A 20,436-nucleotide genomic window follows, 5' to 3' on the forward strand; every position below is an offset into this window, starting at 1 on the left:
GAGCTGTAAGGTTAGCCAATAAAAAACACTAAAAGTAATTCAGATTTAAACATGCACAGTACACTACACAGTACAATTTAAGAACAAATGAAAAATATAAAAATATAATTACTCTTTGTGTTCTGTAATTTTTTCAGAAATAGTTTCTTTGGCTTCATATTCTTCAGAAACTGTAAAAAATTAAGTTTTAACAATATTAGAAAATCTTTGATAAATGTTTGTGTTCAACATTCAATAATTCAAAAGACAGAAATCTATTTGACATTGTATGGTTGATGGCTGGAGATTTTGTTCCCAATGCCTAAGTATAAAAAGGTGGGCATTGGGAGAATTAACCTCCCTACCATCAAAATTACATTTCAAAGGGAAATAATTAAAAGAACATTTAAAAAAAAATTGCTTTGGTCCCATTAACATCTGGCTTCAGCTTTTATTTTTTCATTATTAAGGATGGGCAAATTCACACTTAATATGAGAAAAAGATGAAAAATTATTTTTTTGTCTCTCTTGAGGAACTCTTAAAACTTGTTTTTGTTTTTTGTTTTTGTAATTAGTTTTATTTTTTGTATAGTGAAACATTTAGAAATTGACAAAGTTTGTTAAAAAATAAATTTACTATATCAGAGGACATCCTCACTAAATTGCTTTGCAGAAAATATTTAGTACAGATGAGGAATTCCATCTGTGATGGAAACTAAAATGTCCATCAATCCTTACCACCATTGTTTCATGAATACCTAACTCTCATTATTGGAATTAAGTTTATTTTTCCATTCATCACTTGCACTTTCTTCTTTCCAAACAATAAAAAAGAACTGCAATGGCTTACCTTGTACAAGTAGGTAGCAAGATGTGCTAACCGTACCAGCCTCATTGGAGGCCGTGCAAGTAAAACGGCCACTGTCTTCTTGGAAAGCTTCACGAATTACGAGACGCACAGTCTCTTCAACATAGGTAATTTGGAAATCAATTGAATTTTCAATGCGGTAATCTTCCCGATACCACACCACAGTTGGTGAAGGATATCCAGCAATTGTACACTCTAGTGTAACCGACTCGCCTTCTAGAACAGTCACATTTTTCAACCCCTGTGAACAGAAGAAATGCAATGTTGTGATATATTTACATAATAATGCATCTCTCATAGATCATCTCTCATAGAACATAGAACATATCCCTTCAAATTTGAAATTATTATTCTGCAAATGGTATAGAACCCTACCTACCCAAAACAACCCGTTACTCTAAAAGGCAAAAAAGTTGAAAATCAATTATTTTGGGATCTGATTGAATGAGTAATCTACTTGTAATACCAGACACTACAGGAGAAACATATCTTAGTATTAAGTAATAAATTAAAAATACTGTTTTGAATACTTTAATTAAATTTTAAATGTTCAAATTGTGGGAAAATAGTTAAAAAGAAAAAAATGGATAATTGGATAAGTAAATAATAATTTACTTGATAAGGTGAACGATATTGATACTTACAGAAACCAATGTTGGTGGGGACACAGGGACTTCTTCTGGTTCAGGCACTCTGGCTTCTTCCTCAACCTAGAATATGTGAATTATTGTTAGTGGACAACCAAGTTTGCAGTTTTCAAGCACCATGCAAGAACTTTCAGAAAGGATTTCTCCTGCTTATGGTCATGTTAGAAGCTTAGGACTGCGGGTAAAAAAATAAATAAATAAAAAAGCAACTAATGTTATGCCCTTAAATGTCAGAGAGAGAGTAACACGTGACTTCAATGCATTTGATAAATCCCTCTGACATGGAAAGGTTTATTTGTCCACTGGCAGAGCTAATGGGTGAGTAAGGAAGAAGGGTTGGTAAGAAGAGGGATTTGGTATTGCTTCTTTTTGCTGCAAGTAAGTGAAGAAGAGCATAAAAAGAAGAAAAAGTAACATGTGATAACAAACCTTGTATTCATATTGAAATCTTTCTTCACGTGATATACCACCTGAAGTTCTGATGCCTATATCTTTTTTCATTTCAATGTCATACTGAGCTTTATATACATCGGTTGTATCTGCCAAAGGAAATGTTTGAGAGATAGTTTTTTCTGCCACCACCCTGGCTTCTGCTGGTTTTAAATGAGGAGCTTTGACCGGCTTGGTGATCTTTTGAGTAGATGTAGTTGTCAACTCTTTTTCGAGAGTGGCTATAGCTGATCCTGAAATGGAAACCTACCCAATCCAAAAGAAAATCAGTTACCATAAAGTCACATGGATTTCCATTTTAAAGATGCGCTATTCTTTTATCCGAACGTAGGAGGTTTGGACAAAAGTAAAGAATTCCGAAGTGTGTGGAATCCATTCAAAAGATTTTTTTTTAAGCTTTATTCCAGATCCCATTTTTATTTTTTTTCTTGAGTGCTTTTTTTTTGTGCTAAAGCTTTCTGATTGACTTGACATAACAGTAATTTGAAAAGAGACTGGATCAATTTTAGTTGAATTTTCAGTCAATCTTATAATAACATGATTAGATGGCAGGTCTGGTAAAATTGCCCATCACACTCAGTTAATACACGGAAGAGTTTATTACAGTGCATCTTTAAAATCCAGAAGAGTGGTGAAGATAGAAGATAGTTGCATTTTTCAGCTGTGTTAGAACGAACGAACGGAAAAGTTTGAATGGAAATGAGGACATACAACGAAGAGAAGAGATGTTACGTGCAGAAGGAAAAAAAGTGGAAAAGCGTTGACTTTTGCAATAAAAGTGTATTATGGCTGAAATAGTGAAAACCATTAAAAAATAGGATATGTTAATTTTCAGCTTTTTTTAGTATGCAGTTTTCAACTGCAAAGTTAAAGGGTATCGGTATATCTTATGTATTATAAGATTAATAAACTAGGAAATGTTTTAATGGTTTTGTATGAATTTACATTTGTATGTCAGGCATGATGTTACAAATATCCATGTTGAATACAAGAATATTTAATAGGACAATTATCAACTGTGAATATACATTTTTCACTTAGACACTTTTGACTGAATTAATTTGTATTTAAATTGCTTTTAATATGTATTTTATGAATATTTGTAACAGAACATGATGGTGGTTTAGAGAAACCTTTAAAAGGTATTTTTTTCAACCAGATCACACCAGATTGCCTCTAGCACTGAGTGAAATCATCTGGTTAATTTACAATACTGCTCTTAATTGTCAATCTGGAGTAAGTCTAGTTGGAAAATCACTCTTGAAGAGGCCACAAAACCACAACCCATGTGATTAGTGGCATTGTGAAATGCCTGACATACATTTTGTTAATTTCTTACCTCATATGTTTGTTCAGGTTTAGGTACTGTAACTTTAGAGACAGTAAAATGTGGAACAGCTGTATGTGGAAGTGTTTGCTCCAGTGGAACTGATGGCACGATTGGTGATTCAGGAGCTCTTTTAATCTACATTGACCAATAAAGTTTTATTAAGTTGACTTGTCTCATTTACAAAGCAAAAATTAAGTATTAATGGATAAAATTATAAGGCCTAACCTGTGGGACAGGTGATGGTACGTGATCTGCAGGTAGGACTTTGGGTACGACTGGGACGTGGACCTCTGGAGCTTTTACCGGTTTAGTAATCACCTGACGCTCAGGTGAAAACTCAACTGTTTTCCTAGCTGAAACATGCTCTTTGTATTCATACTGCAGAGCTGTTTCTTCTCTGTAACCTTCTTCTGTGTATCCAGGTCTACCGCGTGCTAGATCAACTGCAGCAACAACTGTAGCCACAGCACCTGCTCTTACGCCAGCTCCGATCTAAAGATGACATTTATAGAATTCACATGATCCCCCCAACAAACAAGATACAAAGTAACAGCACATGGAATGGCACATATTCATGCAACACAATTTTAAAACACATGATAACTAATACATGGATTGTTTTATATAAGTATAAAATTCACTTCTGTATGGAAGAGAGACCAATAACGCATACGTACATATGATCAACTGGTCTTTCTAAGAAATTATTCAACCCATATGTGGATATGCCCACTGTATAAGCTAATAAGAGATCAACAAATTATATACAAACACAGAAAAATACACAACTACATCAACAAGGATGTAAGCCCATTGAAGAAGGAGACTATAACGTTCTCTCCGTTGTTGAATGGGCCTTGACATTTAGCATGCAAAGTGGTTTCAATGTGCTAAATCACACATGAAAAAAAAAGAAGTGAGTGTTGCTGGACATTGTGCAAACTTCAGACAAAATCAAGAGGTGCCCAGTGGTGGTAAAAAAAAAAAAACGTGACTGTTGTGGGATTGCAAGATGTGTACCTCTTCCATCTCCATCTCAGTTGACATTTCAGAAATCATTGGAAAGTCTGTACTTAGAAGAGACCGTGTTCTAGCTTGTTGCACAGCGGCCAGCACTGTTGCAACCGCCACGACTTTTTCTGTGTCATAGGACACCTGTCCGGCAATTAAAATACATACGTATACAAACCTTGTGAGAATATTATTATTATTGGTATTTATACAGTTCCAGCTTATTACGCAGCGGTTTACAATATCAAATAATGCCTTTGGCACCGATAAATATATAACTATAAACACATTGAAACACATAAGACACAGTACATGTACATGTGACAAGTGCCATAGGCTGTATTAAAGATCCCATATAATATTTGTTTTTCTTATGAGGTTTATGAAGGCTTATTTCTATTGATTTTCACCAGTATTGAGAAAAGCCACCTCTTAGAGTTATTATACAAATTTACTTGTAATCAACAGTTTCACTTTATTTTTCCATTTTAGTAAAACATTGTGGGACAGCCAGTGGTACAGGTCAGGCACTGAGTTAGTCTTAGTCTAGATATACCACTAATTTATTAGCTCATGGGCTCCATCATCTTTGGATGAGTTAAGGGTTATTTGTTACATTCCAAGCATACTGTATTCACCTGTTCTCGGACTGCGTGTAATTGTTCTCGTCTGGCTGCTGCTTCCTCTACAACTCTTATTTGTTCTCGTCTGGCTGCTGCTTCCTCTACAACTCTTATTTGTTCTCGTCTGGCTGCTGCTTCCTCTACAACTCTTATTTGTTCTCGTCTGGCTGCTGCTTCCTCTACAGCTCTTATTTGTTCTCGTTTAGCTGCTGCTTCCTCTACAGCTCTTATTTGTTCTCGTTTGGCTGCTGCTTCCTCTACAGCTCTGATTTGTTCTCGTTTAGCTGCTGCTTCCTCTACAGCTCTTATTTGTTCTCGTCTGGCTGCTGCTTCCTCTACAACTCTTATTTGTTCTCGTCTGGCTGCTGCTTCCTCTACAGCTCGTATTTGTTCTCGTTTGGCTGCTGCTTCCTCTACAGCTCGTATTTGTTCTCGTTTGGCTGCTGCTTCCTCTACAGCTCTTATTTGTTCTCGTCTGGTGGAAATGCCTTCTGTGGTTGTTATTTTTTCCCGCATGACTGTAATGCCCTCCATGGATCTTGACACTGTCTCCTGTCTAGATTTTTCACCAGCCACAAGTACAGCGCTAACAGCAGCTTTTTCGGACTCTTTCTTTATCTGATATTTATAAGGGAAAATGTTTTCTTTTTAACACACATGAAAAGAAAAAAGTTGTACTTATACAAAGTCTACCAGCACAATGATGGGTGACCTGGGTAAGTCTGAGCAGTAAAACAATGGCGTTATCTTCATGAAGTTCATGATGCAATGATGAAGGTCAGTGAAGCATATGGCAAGCACTTGTTATACTTAAGCTTGTAGTTCAGGGACTGGCTGGCTTTAAGTTGCAAATACTGCCCACAAATTAGACATTTTTGGGGGCCATCTGGTCAAGCACATTTAGAACAAAGGAGATTGTGCTATCAAATCTAGAAGTTCTTGAAATTCTCTTGGTGACAAAAAAGCTGTTAATTACTGTTTTACTTCCTTCTTACATTTGCAAGAGATCAGAAGAAGCAAGAAGGTCATGGACAACACTACAAGAGTTTCTGTGCAAGTCCAAGTTAATATGATCTTAAAGTTGCAGTGTAGTGGGTTTTCCAACCCCAGCTACACTAATAGAATAATGAAAGTAACTACAGGCAGGGCATAGATTAATCTGCCCTTGCAGCCTAAATATCACCAGCCTGCCCCTGATAAAGCTGCTTTATAGCCTCTAAATGCAGCTACAACTAAGATATTTTTTCTACCTGCTCATGAACAGGCTGAATACGTACAGCAGCCATTGCTGTCCTTTTAGAAGTCAGTTCAATGGCACTTGGAACAGGTTCTCTCACTCTGGCCAGATCAACAGCAGCAACTACTGTAGCAACAGCTGCTGTTCTGCCTGTGTCGTAGACCTATATTTATCACATTAAAATAAACATTTCACATATACGACCAATCACTACATAGCAGTCATCCAAATGTTGTAGGTAATACACATTAATAAAAACTAACATCAACACACCATTTTCAAAAAGACATAACATTTCAATTAGGAACTTTTTAGTTTTTTTGTTTGTTTTCCACATTTAGATTGTATCTGAACAGTTTAAAGGAAATATAAAAAAATAAAAAATAAATAATAATAATAAATATACTGTAGGACCTTTTCAAGAAAAATGAAATTCCATCTGAGCCAGCTATCTTCTCTGCATGGTAGCAGGCATTTCATCTGGCTTATCCAGGGAGAAAAATGAATCACACATTTTGGATGCTCTTCTTAAATAGGAAGCCTTTCCTTCCCCTCGTGTTCATCATTGCTACCCTAATTGTGGATGATTCAGGCTGCCATTGCTGGCCTTTCAAATTAAGGTAGGAGATGTGGGGCATAGCCTGGAAGGGGTGACGTAAGTATGAGGAATAGCTATAAATGGAAGACAGAAGTAGGCATGGGGCATGTCTGGCGTAGGAAGGGGTAAGAAGAAGCCATGACTATGAAAGAAGGCATGGTTAGGGAAAAAGAAAATAAGGAGGAATGGCTTGGAAAAGTAGAGCATACATTGAAATGTGATCTACAAACATCTACACTGCTAGACATTTTTGAGGTTGACATGCTTGGAAACCTAATGCTCATTCAAAAATATTCTGCACTCAGGAGTCACTCTCCATTGGCTCACCCCCTCCACACTTTGTCCAGTGGACATTGCTTTAAAAAGAAAATATCACTCATGGCATATTTGCAGAACTAACTTGCTAAATATATAATATTGGTAGTCCAGCTGAAGTTCTACATTACCTCTCCAGTAATTGTCACTTTCTCCTTCGATTCAAATCTCTCTTCTGTCCTTGTTGCACTTGTGGATACCAAGACCTCATGCTTCCAAGGAGGTGGAACTTCAGCAGCACCTAGTGTTGGTGTACCTCTTCCCATTGGGGAAGGAGACTTCACAGACCTAATTGGAGAAGTAGACAGTCTTCCAGCCGGAGAGACTGACCTAATGTGTACAAGAAAATATGAGAACATTATAAAACTGAACAACATTTTGTGTGAGCAAAGAATACATCTTAGTTCCATTCATACAGTAGAAACAAACATCCTACTTATCAAACCACAATTGTATACAGTGCATATAAAGGAAAGAAGAGAGAGAAGAGACCAGAAGAAAGAGTGAACAAATAAAGAGAGTAAAGAGCAAGATGTAGAGATGTAATTTAAAATAAAAATAAAATGTTGGTTTCTAATCATTCACAAGATGTTTACTAAAAGAAGGGGATGAACAGATGTACACGTGAACATATGATTTCAAGAGACATGCTTCAAAAATTGAACAAACAAAAATATAGTAGAAATAAACTTGATAAGATCGTTTCTGTGCATTGATATAAACATTCATATTATCATAATAATAGTTAATTAAAAATATATACTTTCTGCCACATGCTACAAAGCCAAGTTGGTGAACTGTATGAAAATATGAAAATGACCACTTGGTGGCACTGTTACACTGTAGTTGACTACCAAGTAGACTATATTTACCTTAGTATGTGAACTGAAAGTATACTAAAAACTTGCTCAATTAAAAATGCCAGCACACACACAAGCATGGGGGCACCTGACCCAGCGACAAGGCCCATCCCTTGCTGCCCAGCAGCCCCTCGACACGGACCTGCTGCACTCTCCCAGACTGGGAATAGGCTGAAGATCAGACCTACCCTGGCATAACATGACTGCTGAGATCCGTACTCACAAGCAGCCACTACACCCTGAACATTAACTGCCCCAACTGACGATCACGAGTCTCAGCTCTCACGCATAATGCTGGCTTGTGTGGGTGATTTTGTCCTGCCACGAGCTTGTTCCAGAGAGAAGCAGTGTTGTCTATTTTTTTTTTTCTATTACTTAATTGTACAGATCTATCTAGGCTGGCTAATTGCATGGTATTACTTAACTTAACTTGATATCAGCCAGAAATACCAGCCCAGGCTGCCAACATGCTAGCTAATGTAGAAATGTACGGTTGGGTGAGATCTCAGCTCTATTAACGCGCTTGCCAGGTGGTTTTGCAGCTCACCAGTTTAACACTGTAGTTTACCATTATAGTCTAGCCTGTTTTCAACATTATAAAATCTCAGATATATAGCTGATTTCAATCTGACACAGTTCAACAACCTTGCTTATATGCGCTATATGCTAGGAATCTTGCCTGCTTGAATTATATAATAATTTTGTAATGCATTCTTCTGTCTTAGGTATATTTAACTTTATCTTGAAGCATCACATGTTACATTACGCTTGTATACCTAATTATAAAAATGTGCAACTACTCATGCCACTGTCAATCCTATTAACGTATATGCACGCTGTTGTGGCGTTTGATGCTAAACTGTACCTACCTGCACAACAAAATAAAGAACTTTAAAAATAAAATAAAAAATAACTTGCTCAAAACATAAATAAATACAATACAATACAATAACATGGACAACTTATTTTTTACACTTTTGATTTCAGTATTTTACATTATAGTTATAGTGTAGTCAGTGATCCAATGGGTGCATTACCTTACAGGTGATGGTATCGGAGCTCTGACAGGTCTGACAGGTGAAGGTGATTGCCTTACAGGTGATGGAGACTGCTGTCTTGCTATCTGAACCCTGGTAGGTATTACTGGGGGTGTAGGTGACTTTGAAGACGGTTTTGGAGGAATTCTGGGAGGTGTCTTATGTGGAAGCTGCAGTCCTGCAGCTCCTTCAATAGTCATTTCAACTGTGGTTCTGGCATCGTATTGAGCCTCTACCCTCTGCAAACAGAAGAAGATGGAATTAAGGACATTGATACATTGTTTATATAATGGCACATATCTTACAGGTGTGAGATTCAAAACAGATTTAGATTAATATATAGCATCTGTCAGCCAAGTATAAAAAGTTAGTATTTACAAAATTCCTGACGATTATTTACAATTCTAATGTTCCTTAACTGAATATGTTTTTTTATATCTACGTCAGTTGGAGATTTGTAAATCTGTGAAAATACATTAGAATTACCTTTTCGAAACGTGCCTGTCTTGTTTGGGTAATCTGAGCAGTTGATACAATTGTCTTTGTCTTTTTGGCAGGTATTTCTTCGTCAGCTAGATTTAAATCGAAAAGCAGTGGAATGATAAGTTTTAAATGCAATATCAAGTATTTCAAGATGCATACAGAAGGCAAGTAATATATTAAACATATGCATTGCAACATGCACATCAGTAAAAAAAAAAAAATAAACACCATAACTGTGCTCTTCGTTGCTCTAGTTGCCAGAGATTATAATGCTAAGATATACAGCTATTGAACTGCATTTCATAGAGGGTTTTTCATGGTTTCACTAATGTCAAATGTCAAAGAACTGAGTCTGAATCAGTTTTGGGTTGTGTGTGCGGAAGCACCATCTAGGGTGGATGTCAGTGTAATGGCCACTATAGGCATGTTTAACACCACAATGTAAACATTGGCATATACCTAAAACAGAGACGTTTTACATTGCGGGAGAAAACCAGCAGGGCTCCAGCACTAAGATTACTTCATTGAGATGCAGTGATGTGGGGGAGTATATCGGTTCTTCAAGTACTTGATAGAAATCATTTACAATTCTACAAATAATTACCTATCTCCTCTTTTACATTCAAGAACACTAAAAGGGAATATTTCTAAATTTGCAGCGTTTCAAAATTAATTTCAAATTTAAGGTCAAAATAGACAAACTTGAAAAATTCTCGAAGTTAGCTATGCTGTCAGTTCTTGTAGTCTGGCCTGAAATTTTTATTCATTTTGAATTCGCATTCAATTCTCACTTCAGTGAATAGCCTTAAAAGTTGCCTAGACTTGGTCCTAATTTACTATTAGATAACATACAAATTTTAGCATTTCACATAATTTTAAACCCAGCAGGACCCCATACATTGTTACACATAATGTTTGGAAATAACCAGATGTGAATTTTCAAAATGTTAATACCTCATCTGCAAGGAACTTATATATAAAAGCTTATTTATTTTTGGAGGAAACATATTTAAACATATAACATTGTAACTCATAAATAAAACTGACAGGGCTATTGGTTAAAAGCACACTCCAAACATCATAGTCACAGTAATAGTTATGCCAGGAGTCCCCCCTCCCCATTTTAAGTAGTCAAACAATTTTACTATTTGGCTACTTAGTTTGGGTCTCTGCATCCTCTCTATGAAGAAAGTGAAGGTAGTTCTGCTCATCTAAGCCCTGTAGTGCAGGCTCGCTGATTGGCTGAGAAAGATGGCTTAGACAGAGAGTTTTCAGGTAGAGAAGGCAGGTACCCTAGGTAAGAAGTCAAGCCATTCTAAAACAGTTTAACTACTTACTTTGACCACTGTAGTGGTTATGGTGCTTGGTAATTTCCTTTCAACCAGAAATTGGCAAGAATTGCAAATAGTTGGAAAATATACAATTCCCTAGATACCATGACTATATAATTTAATAAATATATGTCATTTTAAAAACTCACAACTTAAGACAAAGTAAACGCCATAAGAAAGCAAGGACAAAAAAGCATACCTTGAACAATCAGTTCAGCTGTTGAAGTGGCACGTCCGACATTATTAGTTGCATTTACAGAATATGTTCCAGAATCTTCTGGGTAAGCTTCTGCAATTATTAAACTGTAGAGGTCTCCATCTTGAAGAATTTGAAAATCTGGGGAACTGTGAATTTCAGCTCCCTCCCTGTAGAACTTCACCACAGGTGTAGGGATTCCACTCACTCGAACGTCAAGTCGAACTTGACTGCCTTGTCTTACTGTCGTAGTTTGTAGTCGTTGTGTAAAGTTAGGGGGTGCGGCTTCAGCTAAACAAGTACAAGCACACAACCAAATTATTTAAAATGTCACTGGCACAAATGTTACTTTACCATAACATTCCATCTTCATTTATCTAACCTACCTGTAACGAGAAGCTCAGCGGTGCTAGTAGCTTGTCCTGCTCCATTGGCGGCTCGTAGTATGTATCTTCCACTGTGTGCTGCTGTGGCGGCAGGGATCACAAGTCTAGCGCGGCCATCGCTAAACGTGATCTGCACACCGGGCAGTGTTGCAGTGGAAATTACCTGGCCATCTCTGAACCAGCTCACCTCAGGAACTGGAAAACCTGGAAAACACATTTAGATAAGGAATGAAGATTGTCAGCATTCAATAATCATTCATCAAATGAATAGCAACAGATCTTCACTGCTCTAGATGATGGTATCCCTTTTCTTATAATCAAAAATGCCACAATGCGCTATGATCAACTTGATCACATACTTGAAAGCACCAACATATTTTATAACATTGTATAATGCATAAACAAAAAAAATAAGTAATCTATGACAAAAAAAAAGACAAGCATAGATGTCTATGGGGTGGTAAATGTTCTGCTCATTAAAGGGACAATCCATGCACCAAAATAACTTCATCTAAGTGAAGTTGTTATGGGGCCACATGGTCCCTGGTTTAACCTCAAGGTTGCCTCCAGCAGCGATGTCCTCTCCTTCCCAGAAGGCATCTGGCTTCTGAATTTTCAGATTCAGGAAGCACAGAGTTCCGCTGGGCAAGGTCGCCACTGATTGGCTGAGACGATCAGCTGACACTCTCAGCCAATCAGTAACTCTCCATTCACTAAACTGGCTTGGAAAGAAACGTACCTTTTCCAAGCTTATTTAGTGAACAGGGAGTCACTGATTGGATGAGTGTGCCAGTTGATCGCTCTCAGTCAATCAGCGACGCCCTTACCCAGCAGCACTCAGAAGCCGGATGCTGCCGGGAGGTGGGTGGGGGTTTGGACATCGCCACTGGAGGCAACTTTGGGGTTAAACCTTTGAAAACAGTTAGAGTGCCTCCAGGGGCCCCCTGGCATCATAACAACTGTAGATTAAGTTGTTTTGGTGCCTGGAGTGTCTATGTAAGAGTATGATCTAAAGGAATTAGGGATAAAGGTACAATTACTCACAAGGTAGAAATGTAAAATACTAAGAACACTAGTAGCATCATCTTATCCATCTTATCCAATGAATTTGCCCTACCTGATTTCAGCTATGTTATTTACGTCTACTTTGTGTGGTGCACAACTGTATATTATCAGTCTTCTATATACCATTGAACTAGCATTGAAATGTAACTACCGATATCTAGCTAATTTTGAGGGACCTGTGTATCTCGATTCATACGAAATGTTGGGACCTGCAAGTCCCTAATGGTATCCCCTACCCATACCTATTAAAAACTTTTAATAAACAGATTTTCATCTAAACTACTAAGAAATGAAATTGACTTCAAGGTGTAAGTCAGTATCTAACAATAAACATTATGTATAGAAAGTATAAAATACCTTTATATTAAAAAAAATAAATACTAGGCTAAGAACAGACAGTCAGAGGACTGAGCTTTTTCTATGTAGAATTAAATTACACCAGATATTTAACTACGCTCAGATGTCAAGGGGAATCATAAGAGTTTGAAATTGAATTTGCAATGTTTAAATGTAATTTGCTGTAGAATTTATATGTACTAACTGTTATATGCAGTTAAATGTTTGTACAATAAGAAATATATACCAGTGATCTATAACAAGCGTTACTAATACATCAGAGGAACTGACACATTTTTATGGTTATTTATCCCACTAAATATTATTGATGTAAAAGAAATATGTGGAAAAGCATGGGGAAAGTTTAAATAAACTCAACTTGCCTGAGTCACTCAACAAGGCAATGACAGCTAACCTTTGAAAGATTCATGTTTATATTTCCCTTCCCTTTATGCAAATCAGTATATTTTTCCCATGATGCATCTGTTGTAACTCCTGTCACTTAAAGTCACATCAATTCAGGTGGATTAGCTTATTATGAAGTAATTTTTAGGAACTCATTCAAAATTAGACAAATATATATATATTTATATATATATATATATATATATATATATATATATATATATTTATATTTTTTTTTTTTTTTTTTTACAGATTTAATCTCTAAAAAAATCTTTAATTTTATCCCAGATTTTGCAAGTGTCTAAGACAATGTATTACAAAAACAAGTAGAATAAGTGCATTGGAACATAATATAGAAGATCTATCCTTAAGAAACTGGCCAAATAAAAATGAAATTCGCTTAGCAGAGATTATGCTAGAAGATAGATTAATATCATTCCAAACAATAATAGAAAATTTCCAAGTCCAACAACAAAGACATTTTTACATATTTAAGAATATTTTTTTTTGTAGATTTAAATGTAATTAAAACCTCTTCACCAATTATGGAACATATGGAAATGATTTTCGTGTACAAGACAATTGGTAAAGTAACTTCTAAAGCTAATCAACTAATAGATATATTAAACCATAAACCAATAAAAATAATAAAGTCTTGGGAAAAAGATCTAGAACTTGATATATCATATATAGAATGGTGTACCTCTCTAATACAATTATATCAGAATATACACTGTTTACATTTAATTGAGTGTCAATTCAAGATCATGTACAAATGGTATTTACCCCAATGAGGATATCAAAGATGTATCAGGACTACAATTCAAATTGTTGGAGATGTGGTAATTATGCAGGATATTTTATCCATATATGGTGGACATGCCCGATGGTTAAATCTATGTGGAGTTGAGCATATAATATTTTCCGAGTGTTAACGGGAAGTAAGTTAAAATGGTGCCCTGAACCAGCTCTCCTTCATATAAAATGTAATTTAAAAACCTATAACCATATATGTTTAGCTATTCATTGCCTTATAGCTACTAAGTTTATAATTGGTAAGAATTGGAGATCTTCCTCACTATTTAAAAAAAAATCCCCTTATTAATCAAGTTAAATATTAATTACGTATGGAAAAAGATCTTTCAAACTATCATATATATGCTCTTAGAAAAATAAATATCTATGAAACGTGGTTGGATAAATAATAAGGCTTGGAAACATTGTTTAATAATAATGGTTACTATTATCAGGATATAAAATTAGGAATAATCTCTCCTGCTCTGATTTATTTATGTATTGTCTGTGTTATGTAAAAAAAATCATATAAAATTAATGCAAATTTTTTGTGTCTTCTTCCAGTAGACATCTGTGATCCCATAATCTAATTGTATTAAGTTTAAATGTTTTGAAACAGGAACAATACATTAAAAGAGGTATTCTAGACACCATAAGCATTATGTGGAGTGCTTTTGGTTGCATTAGGCTGCAGAAGCCAACTTGCATTCAACTGCATTCAAGCATTTTGAAAAAAAAAAATGATATTGGAACTAACACATCACCAATAGCCAACCAGGAGGCATGGGCTGAGTTTGCCCCTGGGATGCCTTGTTTTAGTCAAATTGCTTAAAAATGGTTTTGCTAAGAACCCGAGGATGGCGCAGTAACCTAAATGTAGTCCATGTAGTGGTTATTGTATATAGAATATTCTTTTAAATAACTGGATAACTTTGGTAATATGGCTGATTTAATAAGCTGAATTAAAATAAGATGTGCAAGTTTCGTTAAATGTAGTGGTTTTAATTCAGAATCTTGTGTGTTTTTCTCCATTTTCAATGGTTTTGAAAAAAAATGTGTCTCTTCTGGTATGTGAAAACTAGCCGGTTAATGCGGAAGTGAATACATTTCTTTACCCAGCAAACCTTAAATGCCTCTGATAAGCTGAGAGTGTGTGTGTGTGTGTGTGTGTGTGTGTGTGTGGAGGGGAGGGGGGCACTACAAACAAAGAGCTGTGTCAAGGTATTCAAACATATGTTTTAAAATGTCCTTGAACTTTCTCATTAAAGGGACACTCCAGACAACAAAACAACTTAATCTAAATTCAGCTAAACCATTCTTGATGGTTTAACCCCTAAGCTGCCTCCAGCAGCAATATCCACTCCCCCCAGGTGGCATCCTGCGTCAGAATTTTCAGAATCAGGGAGTGCAGATGACCACTGGGCAGGGGTGCCACTGATTGGCTTAGAACAGTCAGCTGATGCTCTCAGCCAATCAGGAACTCCCCATTCACTAAACTGGCTTGGAAAGAAACCTACCTCTCAAAGTCACTCACTGGCTGAGAGCATCAGCTGACTTATCTCAGCCAATCAGTGGCTACCCCTGCAGGGCAGCATTCTGCACTTCCTGATTCAGAAAATTCATAAGTCAGATGTTGCCAGGGAGTGGACATTGCCGATAGAGGCAACTTAGGGGTTAAACTGTTCGAGAATGGTTTAATCTCTTGAGGTAAGAGTGCTTCTAGGGGCCTCCACCACAATTTAATTTAGATGAAGTTGTTCTGGTGTCTGGAGTGTCCTTTTAAAAGGACACTATAGTCACCAGAACAACTACAGTTTATTGGATTTGTTCTGGTGAGTAGAATCATTACCTTCAGGCTTTTTGCTGTGAACACTGTCTTTTCAGAGAAAATGCAATGTTTACATTACAGCCTAGTGATAACTACACTGGCCACTCCTCAGATGGCTGTTAAATGCATCCAAACATTCAGTATCTCATCCCTCTGCATGCAGACACTGAACTTTCCTCATAGAGATGCATTGATTCAATGCATCTCTATGAGGAGATGCTGATTGCCCAGGGCTGTGTTTGAATCATGCTGGCTCTGCCCCTGATCTGCCTCCTTGTCAGTCTCAGCCAATCCTATGGGGAAGCATTCTGATAGGATCAGGCCACCACTTTTGATGATGTCAGAGGTCAGAGGAAGTTCACAGGCAGAGGCAGCAGCTTCAGACTTGAATACACATAATATTTTACTCTCTTTAGGAAGGCAAAGAGGGGCTAAGGGGGCTAGATAGTGGTTTTAACACTATAGGGTTAGGAATACATGTTTGTGTTCCTGACCCTATAGTGCTCCTTTAATATGTTAGTATTTGACAATTTACAGCATAAACTTTTTAAATATTTCAACTATTTTAGACTAGGAAATGTTCCAAACAAAACTAAAATATTTAACTATGTAAAGGTTTATATAGCAACTGGAAAGCAATGCAGTAAGAGAAAGAATATTAACGCGCACACAACACTACTTCTACGACATAGAAAATCTTACATATAAATTGCTGAGGTGAACCTGTGAACAGGGCCAGATTTCCCATTACAGATGCCTAACCACTAGGGGGTTCCTAGAATTTATAATGTGCTTCTCTGAGCTTAAATAGGCTGGTTAGGGGAGATAAGTATCAGGAGCCTTGGCCAGTGACCTTTGGGGTCCAGTCAGCCTTAATAGCAGAGCTACAGGAACAGTTATAGAGGGTGTAAAAAGCTGTCCCAGCTCCTCCAGTGTCTGTGTGTGAGGCTGGACAGGAAGTGGCCCACTAATAACCTCTCACACAGGAAATGCAGGGAGAGCAGGGGAGGCTTTCAGAGATGCACACTGTGTAACAGTTACTGCAGCTCTAAAATCAATCTTAGGAGACTGAGTGGTCTGCAGAAGGCATAGGAGGGTGACTACTTTGTAAACAGCCATTCAAACAACAGCACTCAAAGCATAAACCTGAAATAAGCCCTTAACCTTAATCCTATGTTTACCTCCTCTTAAACACCCCTTGTACCCCAATAATAAATGTAATTCAAGTCTATCCCTAAACAGCCTTTATTCTACCACTTTAACACCTCTCAAGCTTTATTCATCTTAACACTGAACACAGTGTACACCCTAACTCTGACATTAACCCAAGTCTAACGTTAACCTCCCTTTCACCATAACCACTTCTAAAATTATTTTTAACCCTGCGTGCATTTACACAGCTGCAATTACTGTACTCACAGAAATATGTTCATACATACGTTTATACATATTCAGTTGTCAAAAGTGATTATGTTTTTTGCCTGTTTTAAAGCCTGCAATGTTCAGTTAATAAGTTTATTATATTTACACTATCTGTCTAATATGAGGGTTGAGGAGCAGACAGCATCTTAGAGTTTTGTGCCTACAGGCGCCTGACATGTAAATCTGGCCCTGTCTGTGAAATAACATTTTATATGTGTACATATGACCATTTCCAATTGAATGGATTCTGCCAGTTTCAACAGTAAGAACTATATTTCACATTTTCTATTTTAATTGGGGTCCTGAAAAACCTAGGACACTATAATAAAAATCTGTAGGGTAAATGAGAGCTGATAAGGAAGCTGCATCATTCCATATAAACAGAATTAGTTCTACTGGATTGTTACACGACACTAATGTGATTTATAAAATTTAACAATTTGATGAATGTGAAAAAAAAACATTTTAGATGTATATCCTTGCACCAGACCTTTACACAAGAAAAATAGCAATGGAAGATTGCATGGAAGCTATGAAAGTTGGTCACAAATTAGACTAATTTTTGTAAAATGTGATATATTATCAGTCTCCACTAGGGGGCCCCAGAGTCATGTTCAAAGGACTAATACAATAGGCTTTACCCAGAATACATGTGGAATTATATCAGACTCTAAAACCTCCCGCCCGGAAGTGTTTAGGAAGAACAAGTCCCTTTTAAATAACAAAAAAGAAAAATAATAAAATGTTCTTTCTCAACACTTCCAGTCTAGGGGTTTTAGATTTTGATATAATTTCATTTTTGGAAACACTACTAATGTAAGAACCAATAAATGATAGCATAAAGGAGCAGAAGGAATCTTTCAATACTCCACATGGGGCGTACTACATAAACAATAATGTTCTTACAGCCATAATGCTGGCAAAGCATCAGGGGAGATGTAGTCAACAACATCTGAAGTACCGAAGATTGCCTAATCCTGTCATAAGATATAACACTGATAAAAGCAATTGCTTTAACCCCTTCAGGACGGAGTCAATAGTGCACGTTCTGATCAAAACAAAACGTAAACAAAAACTGGAATTTGCGCTCTATGTCTGTTCACCCGTAGTTCCCCTCTTTCATATTATATAAACCCACACTTATTATATATCATTTTGTTCAGGAGAAACAGGGCTTTAATTTATCATTAACTATTCATATATGGAACATAATTTATTATGAATAACATTTAAAAAAAAATGTGAGAAAATAAGATTTTTTTTTAAATTTGCATTTCCGTCTGACATTTTAACTGTGAATGTCATAATACTGTTAGGTTTTACTGCAAAAAAATGCACAAATTTGTAATCAGCGATGTGTCATGAGTACAACAGTACCCCCCATTAACAGGTTTTATGTTGTTTTGGAAAGTTACAGGGTCAAATATAGAACATTCCATTTTCAAATTGAAATTTTCCAGATTAGTAATGTTGCCTTTGAGACGGTGAGGTAGCCCGGAATGAGAATTACCCCGATAATGGCATAGCATTTGAAAAAGTAGACAAGCAAAGGTATTGAAAGTGGGGTATGTTTAGTCTTTTTTTAGTAGCCACTTAGTCACAAACACTGGCCAAAGTTAGCGTTCATATTTGTTTTTGTGTGAAAAAAGCAAAAAACGAATATTTGGCCAGTGTTTGTGACTAAGTGGCTACTAAGAAAGACTGGACATACCCCACTTGCAATACCTCGGGTTGTCTACTTTTGCAAATGGTATGCCATCATGGGGGTAATTATCATTCCTGGGCTACCATACGCTCTCAAAGGCAACATAACCAATCTGGCAAATTTCAATGTGAAAAAAAATGAAATGCAAGCCTTATTTGTGACTCTCTAACTTTCCAAAACACCATAAAACCTGTACATGGGGGGTACTGTTATTCTCGGGAGACTTCACTAAACACAAATATTAGTGTTTTAAAACAGTAAAACATATTACAACAATAATATAGACCATAAAAGTGCAGTTCGCTTGTAAAAAATGCAAAAAACGTCACTTTTACTTCAAATATCATCGTTGTAATACAATTCACCAGTTTGAAACACCAATATTTGAGTTCAGCGAAGTCTCCCGAGTAAAACAGTACCCCCTATGTACAGGTTTTATGGTGTCTTGGAGAGTTACAGGGTCAAATATAGTGCTTGCGAATTAAATTCTCTGCACTTTCTCCCTGTGTTGTCAGGCATGTCAATCAAATTTTAATTAATCAAATCACATCATTACGTTAAAAGATTATTTAAATATACACGTAGAATTTTAATATATATGCATTTATAGTTATTTAAATTCTACGTGTATACTAATGTAATCTTTTATGTAATTATATGTATTTATCTATATATATATATATATATTTGCGGTTATTTGTATTTTATATATAGATAGATATATATAGAATGTCATTCTAAGTGTATTTTGTTACTGATATATATATATATTAATAACAAAATACAGTTAGAATGAAATTACATATGCATATATAATTTATATTAAATTTTGTTTCAATATTTTATTTATTTATTTTATTATTTTATTTATTTATTATTTTAATTATACGTATTTATATATAATATATATGTACATCTATTATATATATAATATATATATATTATATATATGTAACGTCATTCTAAGTGTATTTTAATATTAATATATATACTTATATTAATATTAAAATACACTTTGTATGACGTTACATATATATAATATGTATATATATTATATTTATAATATATATACATATTATATATATATATATAAATATATTTAATTTATTTTTACACATGTCTATTTTTTTTTTTTTTTTTACTTTCCCACCAGCAGGGGGACTGTCTGATATTTCAAACAGTCCACCTGCTGGCAGATCCATAGCCAGCTATAGGGGGCCATGTGATCGCTCTTTGAGAGCGATCACATGGCCCCCGGGGGCCTCATTTGCCGGAGGGGGGCTGCCTGGGCTGTCAGGCAGCCCCCCAGAAGAGGATCGCGGTGGAGGTGAGTACACCTCTCCTCCAGGGGCTTAAAGCCGTTACGACGTACCATGCCGCCGCAACGGCTTTAAAGCCCACATAAAGCGGGACGGCATGGTACGTCGTAACGGCGTTAAGGGGTTAAAGAGTTATTCTCATAAAGCAAGATGGCTGCTCCCTATAACATTATTGTGATCATTCTCAGACCTGTTTGATTCTCTTTATTT

The 20,436-nt window shown here is 36.2% G+C and overlaps 1 protein-coding gene across 1 annotated transcript in view; it reads right to left on the minus strand.

Moving 5' to 3' along the window:
• Positions 1–20,436, minus strand: part of TTN (titin) — a 244,075-nt gene that overhangs the window by 215,542 nt on the left and 8,097 nt on the right. The window contains exons 3-15 of the mRNA XM_063429784.1: positions 11,352–11,555; positions 10,969–11,256; positions 9,442–9,527; positions 8,956–9,194; positions 7,190–7,388; positions 6,159–6,308; positions 4,924–5,526; positions 3,500–3,766; positions 3,284–3,409; positions 1,924–2,190; positions 1,492–1,557; positions 830–1,088; positions 113–170 (exon numbers count right to left, since the gene is read on the minus strand). Of these exons, the coding sequence (XP_063285854.1) occupies positions 113–170; positions 830–1,088; positions 1,492–1,557; positions 1,924–2,190; positions 3,284–3,409; positions 3,500–3,766; positions 4,924–5,526; positions 6,159–6,308; positions 7,190–7,388; positions 8,956–9,194; positions 9,442–9,527; positions 10,969–11,256; positions 11,352–11,555 (2,812 nt within the window). The remainder of the gene's footprint in view (positions 1–112; positions 171–829; positions 1,089–1,491; positions 1,558–1,923; positions 2,191–3,283; positions 3,410–3,499; positions 3,767–4,923; positions 5,527–6,158; positions 6,309–7,189; positions 7,389–8,955; positions 9,195–9,441; positions 9,528–10,968; positions 11,257–11,351; positions 11,556–20,436) is intronic.

Source organism: Pelobates fuscus, chromosome 8 (assembly GCF_036172605.1).
Source record: "Pelobates fuscus isolate aPelFus1 chromosome 8, aPelFus1.pri, whole genome shotgun sequence".
NCBI classification, from domain to species: Eukaryota; Metazoa; Chordata; class Amphibia; order Anura; family Pelobatidae; genus Pelobates; species Pelobates fuscus.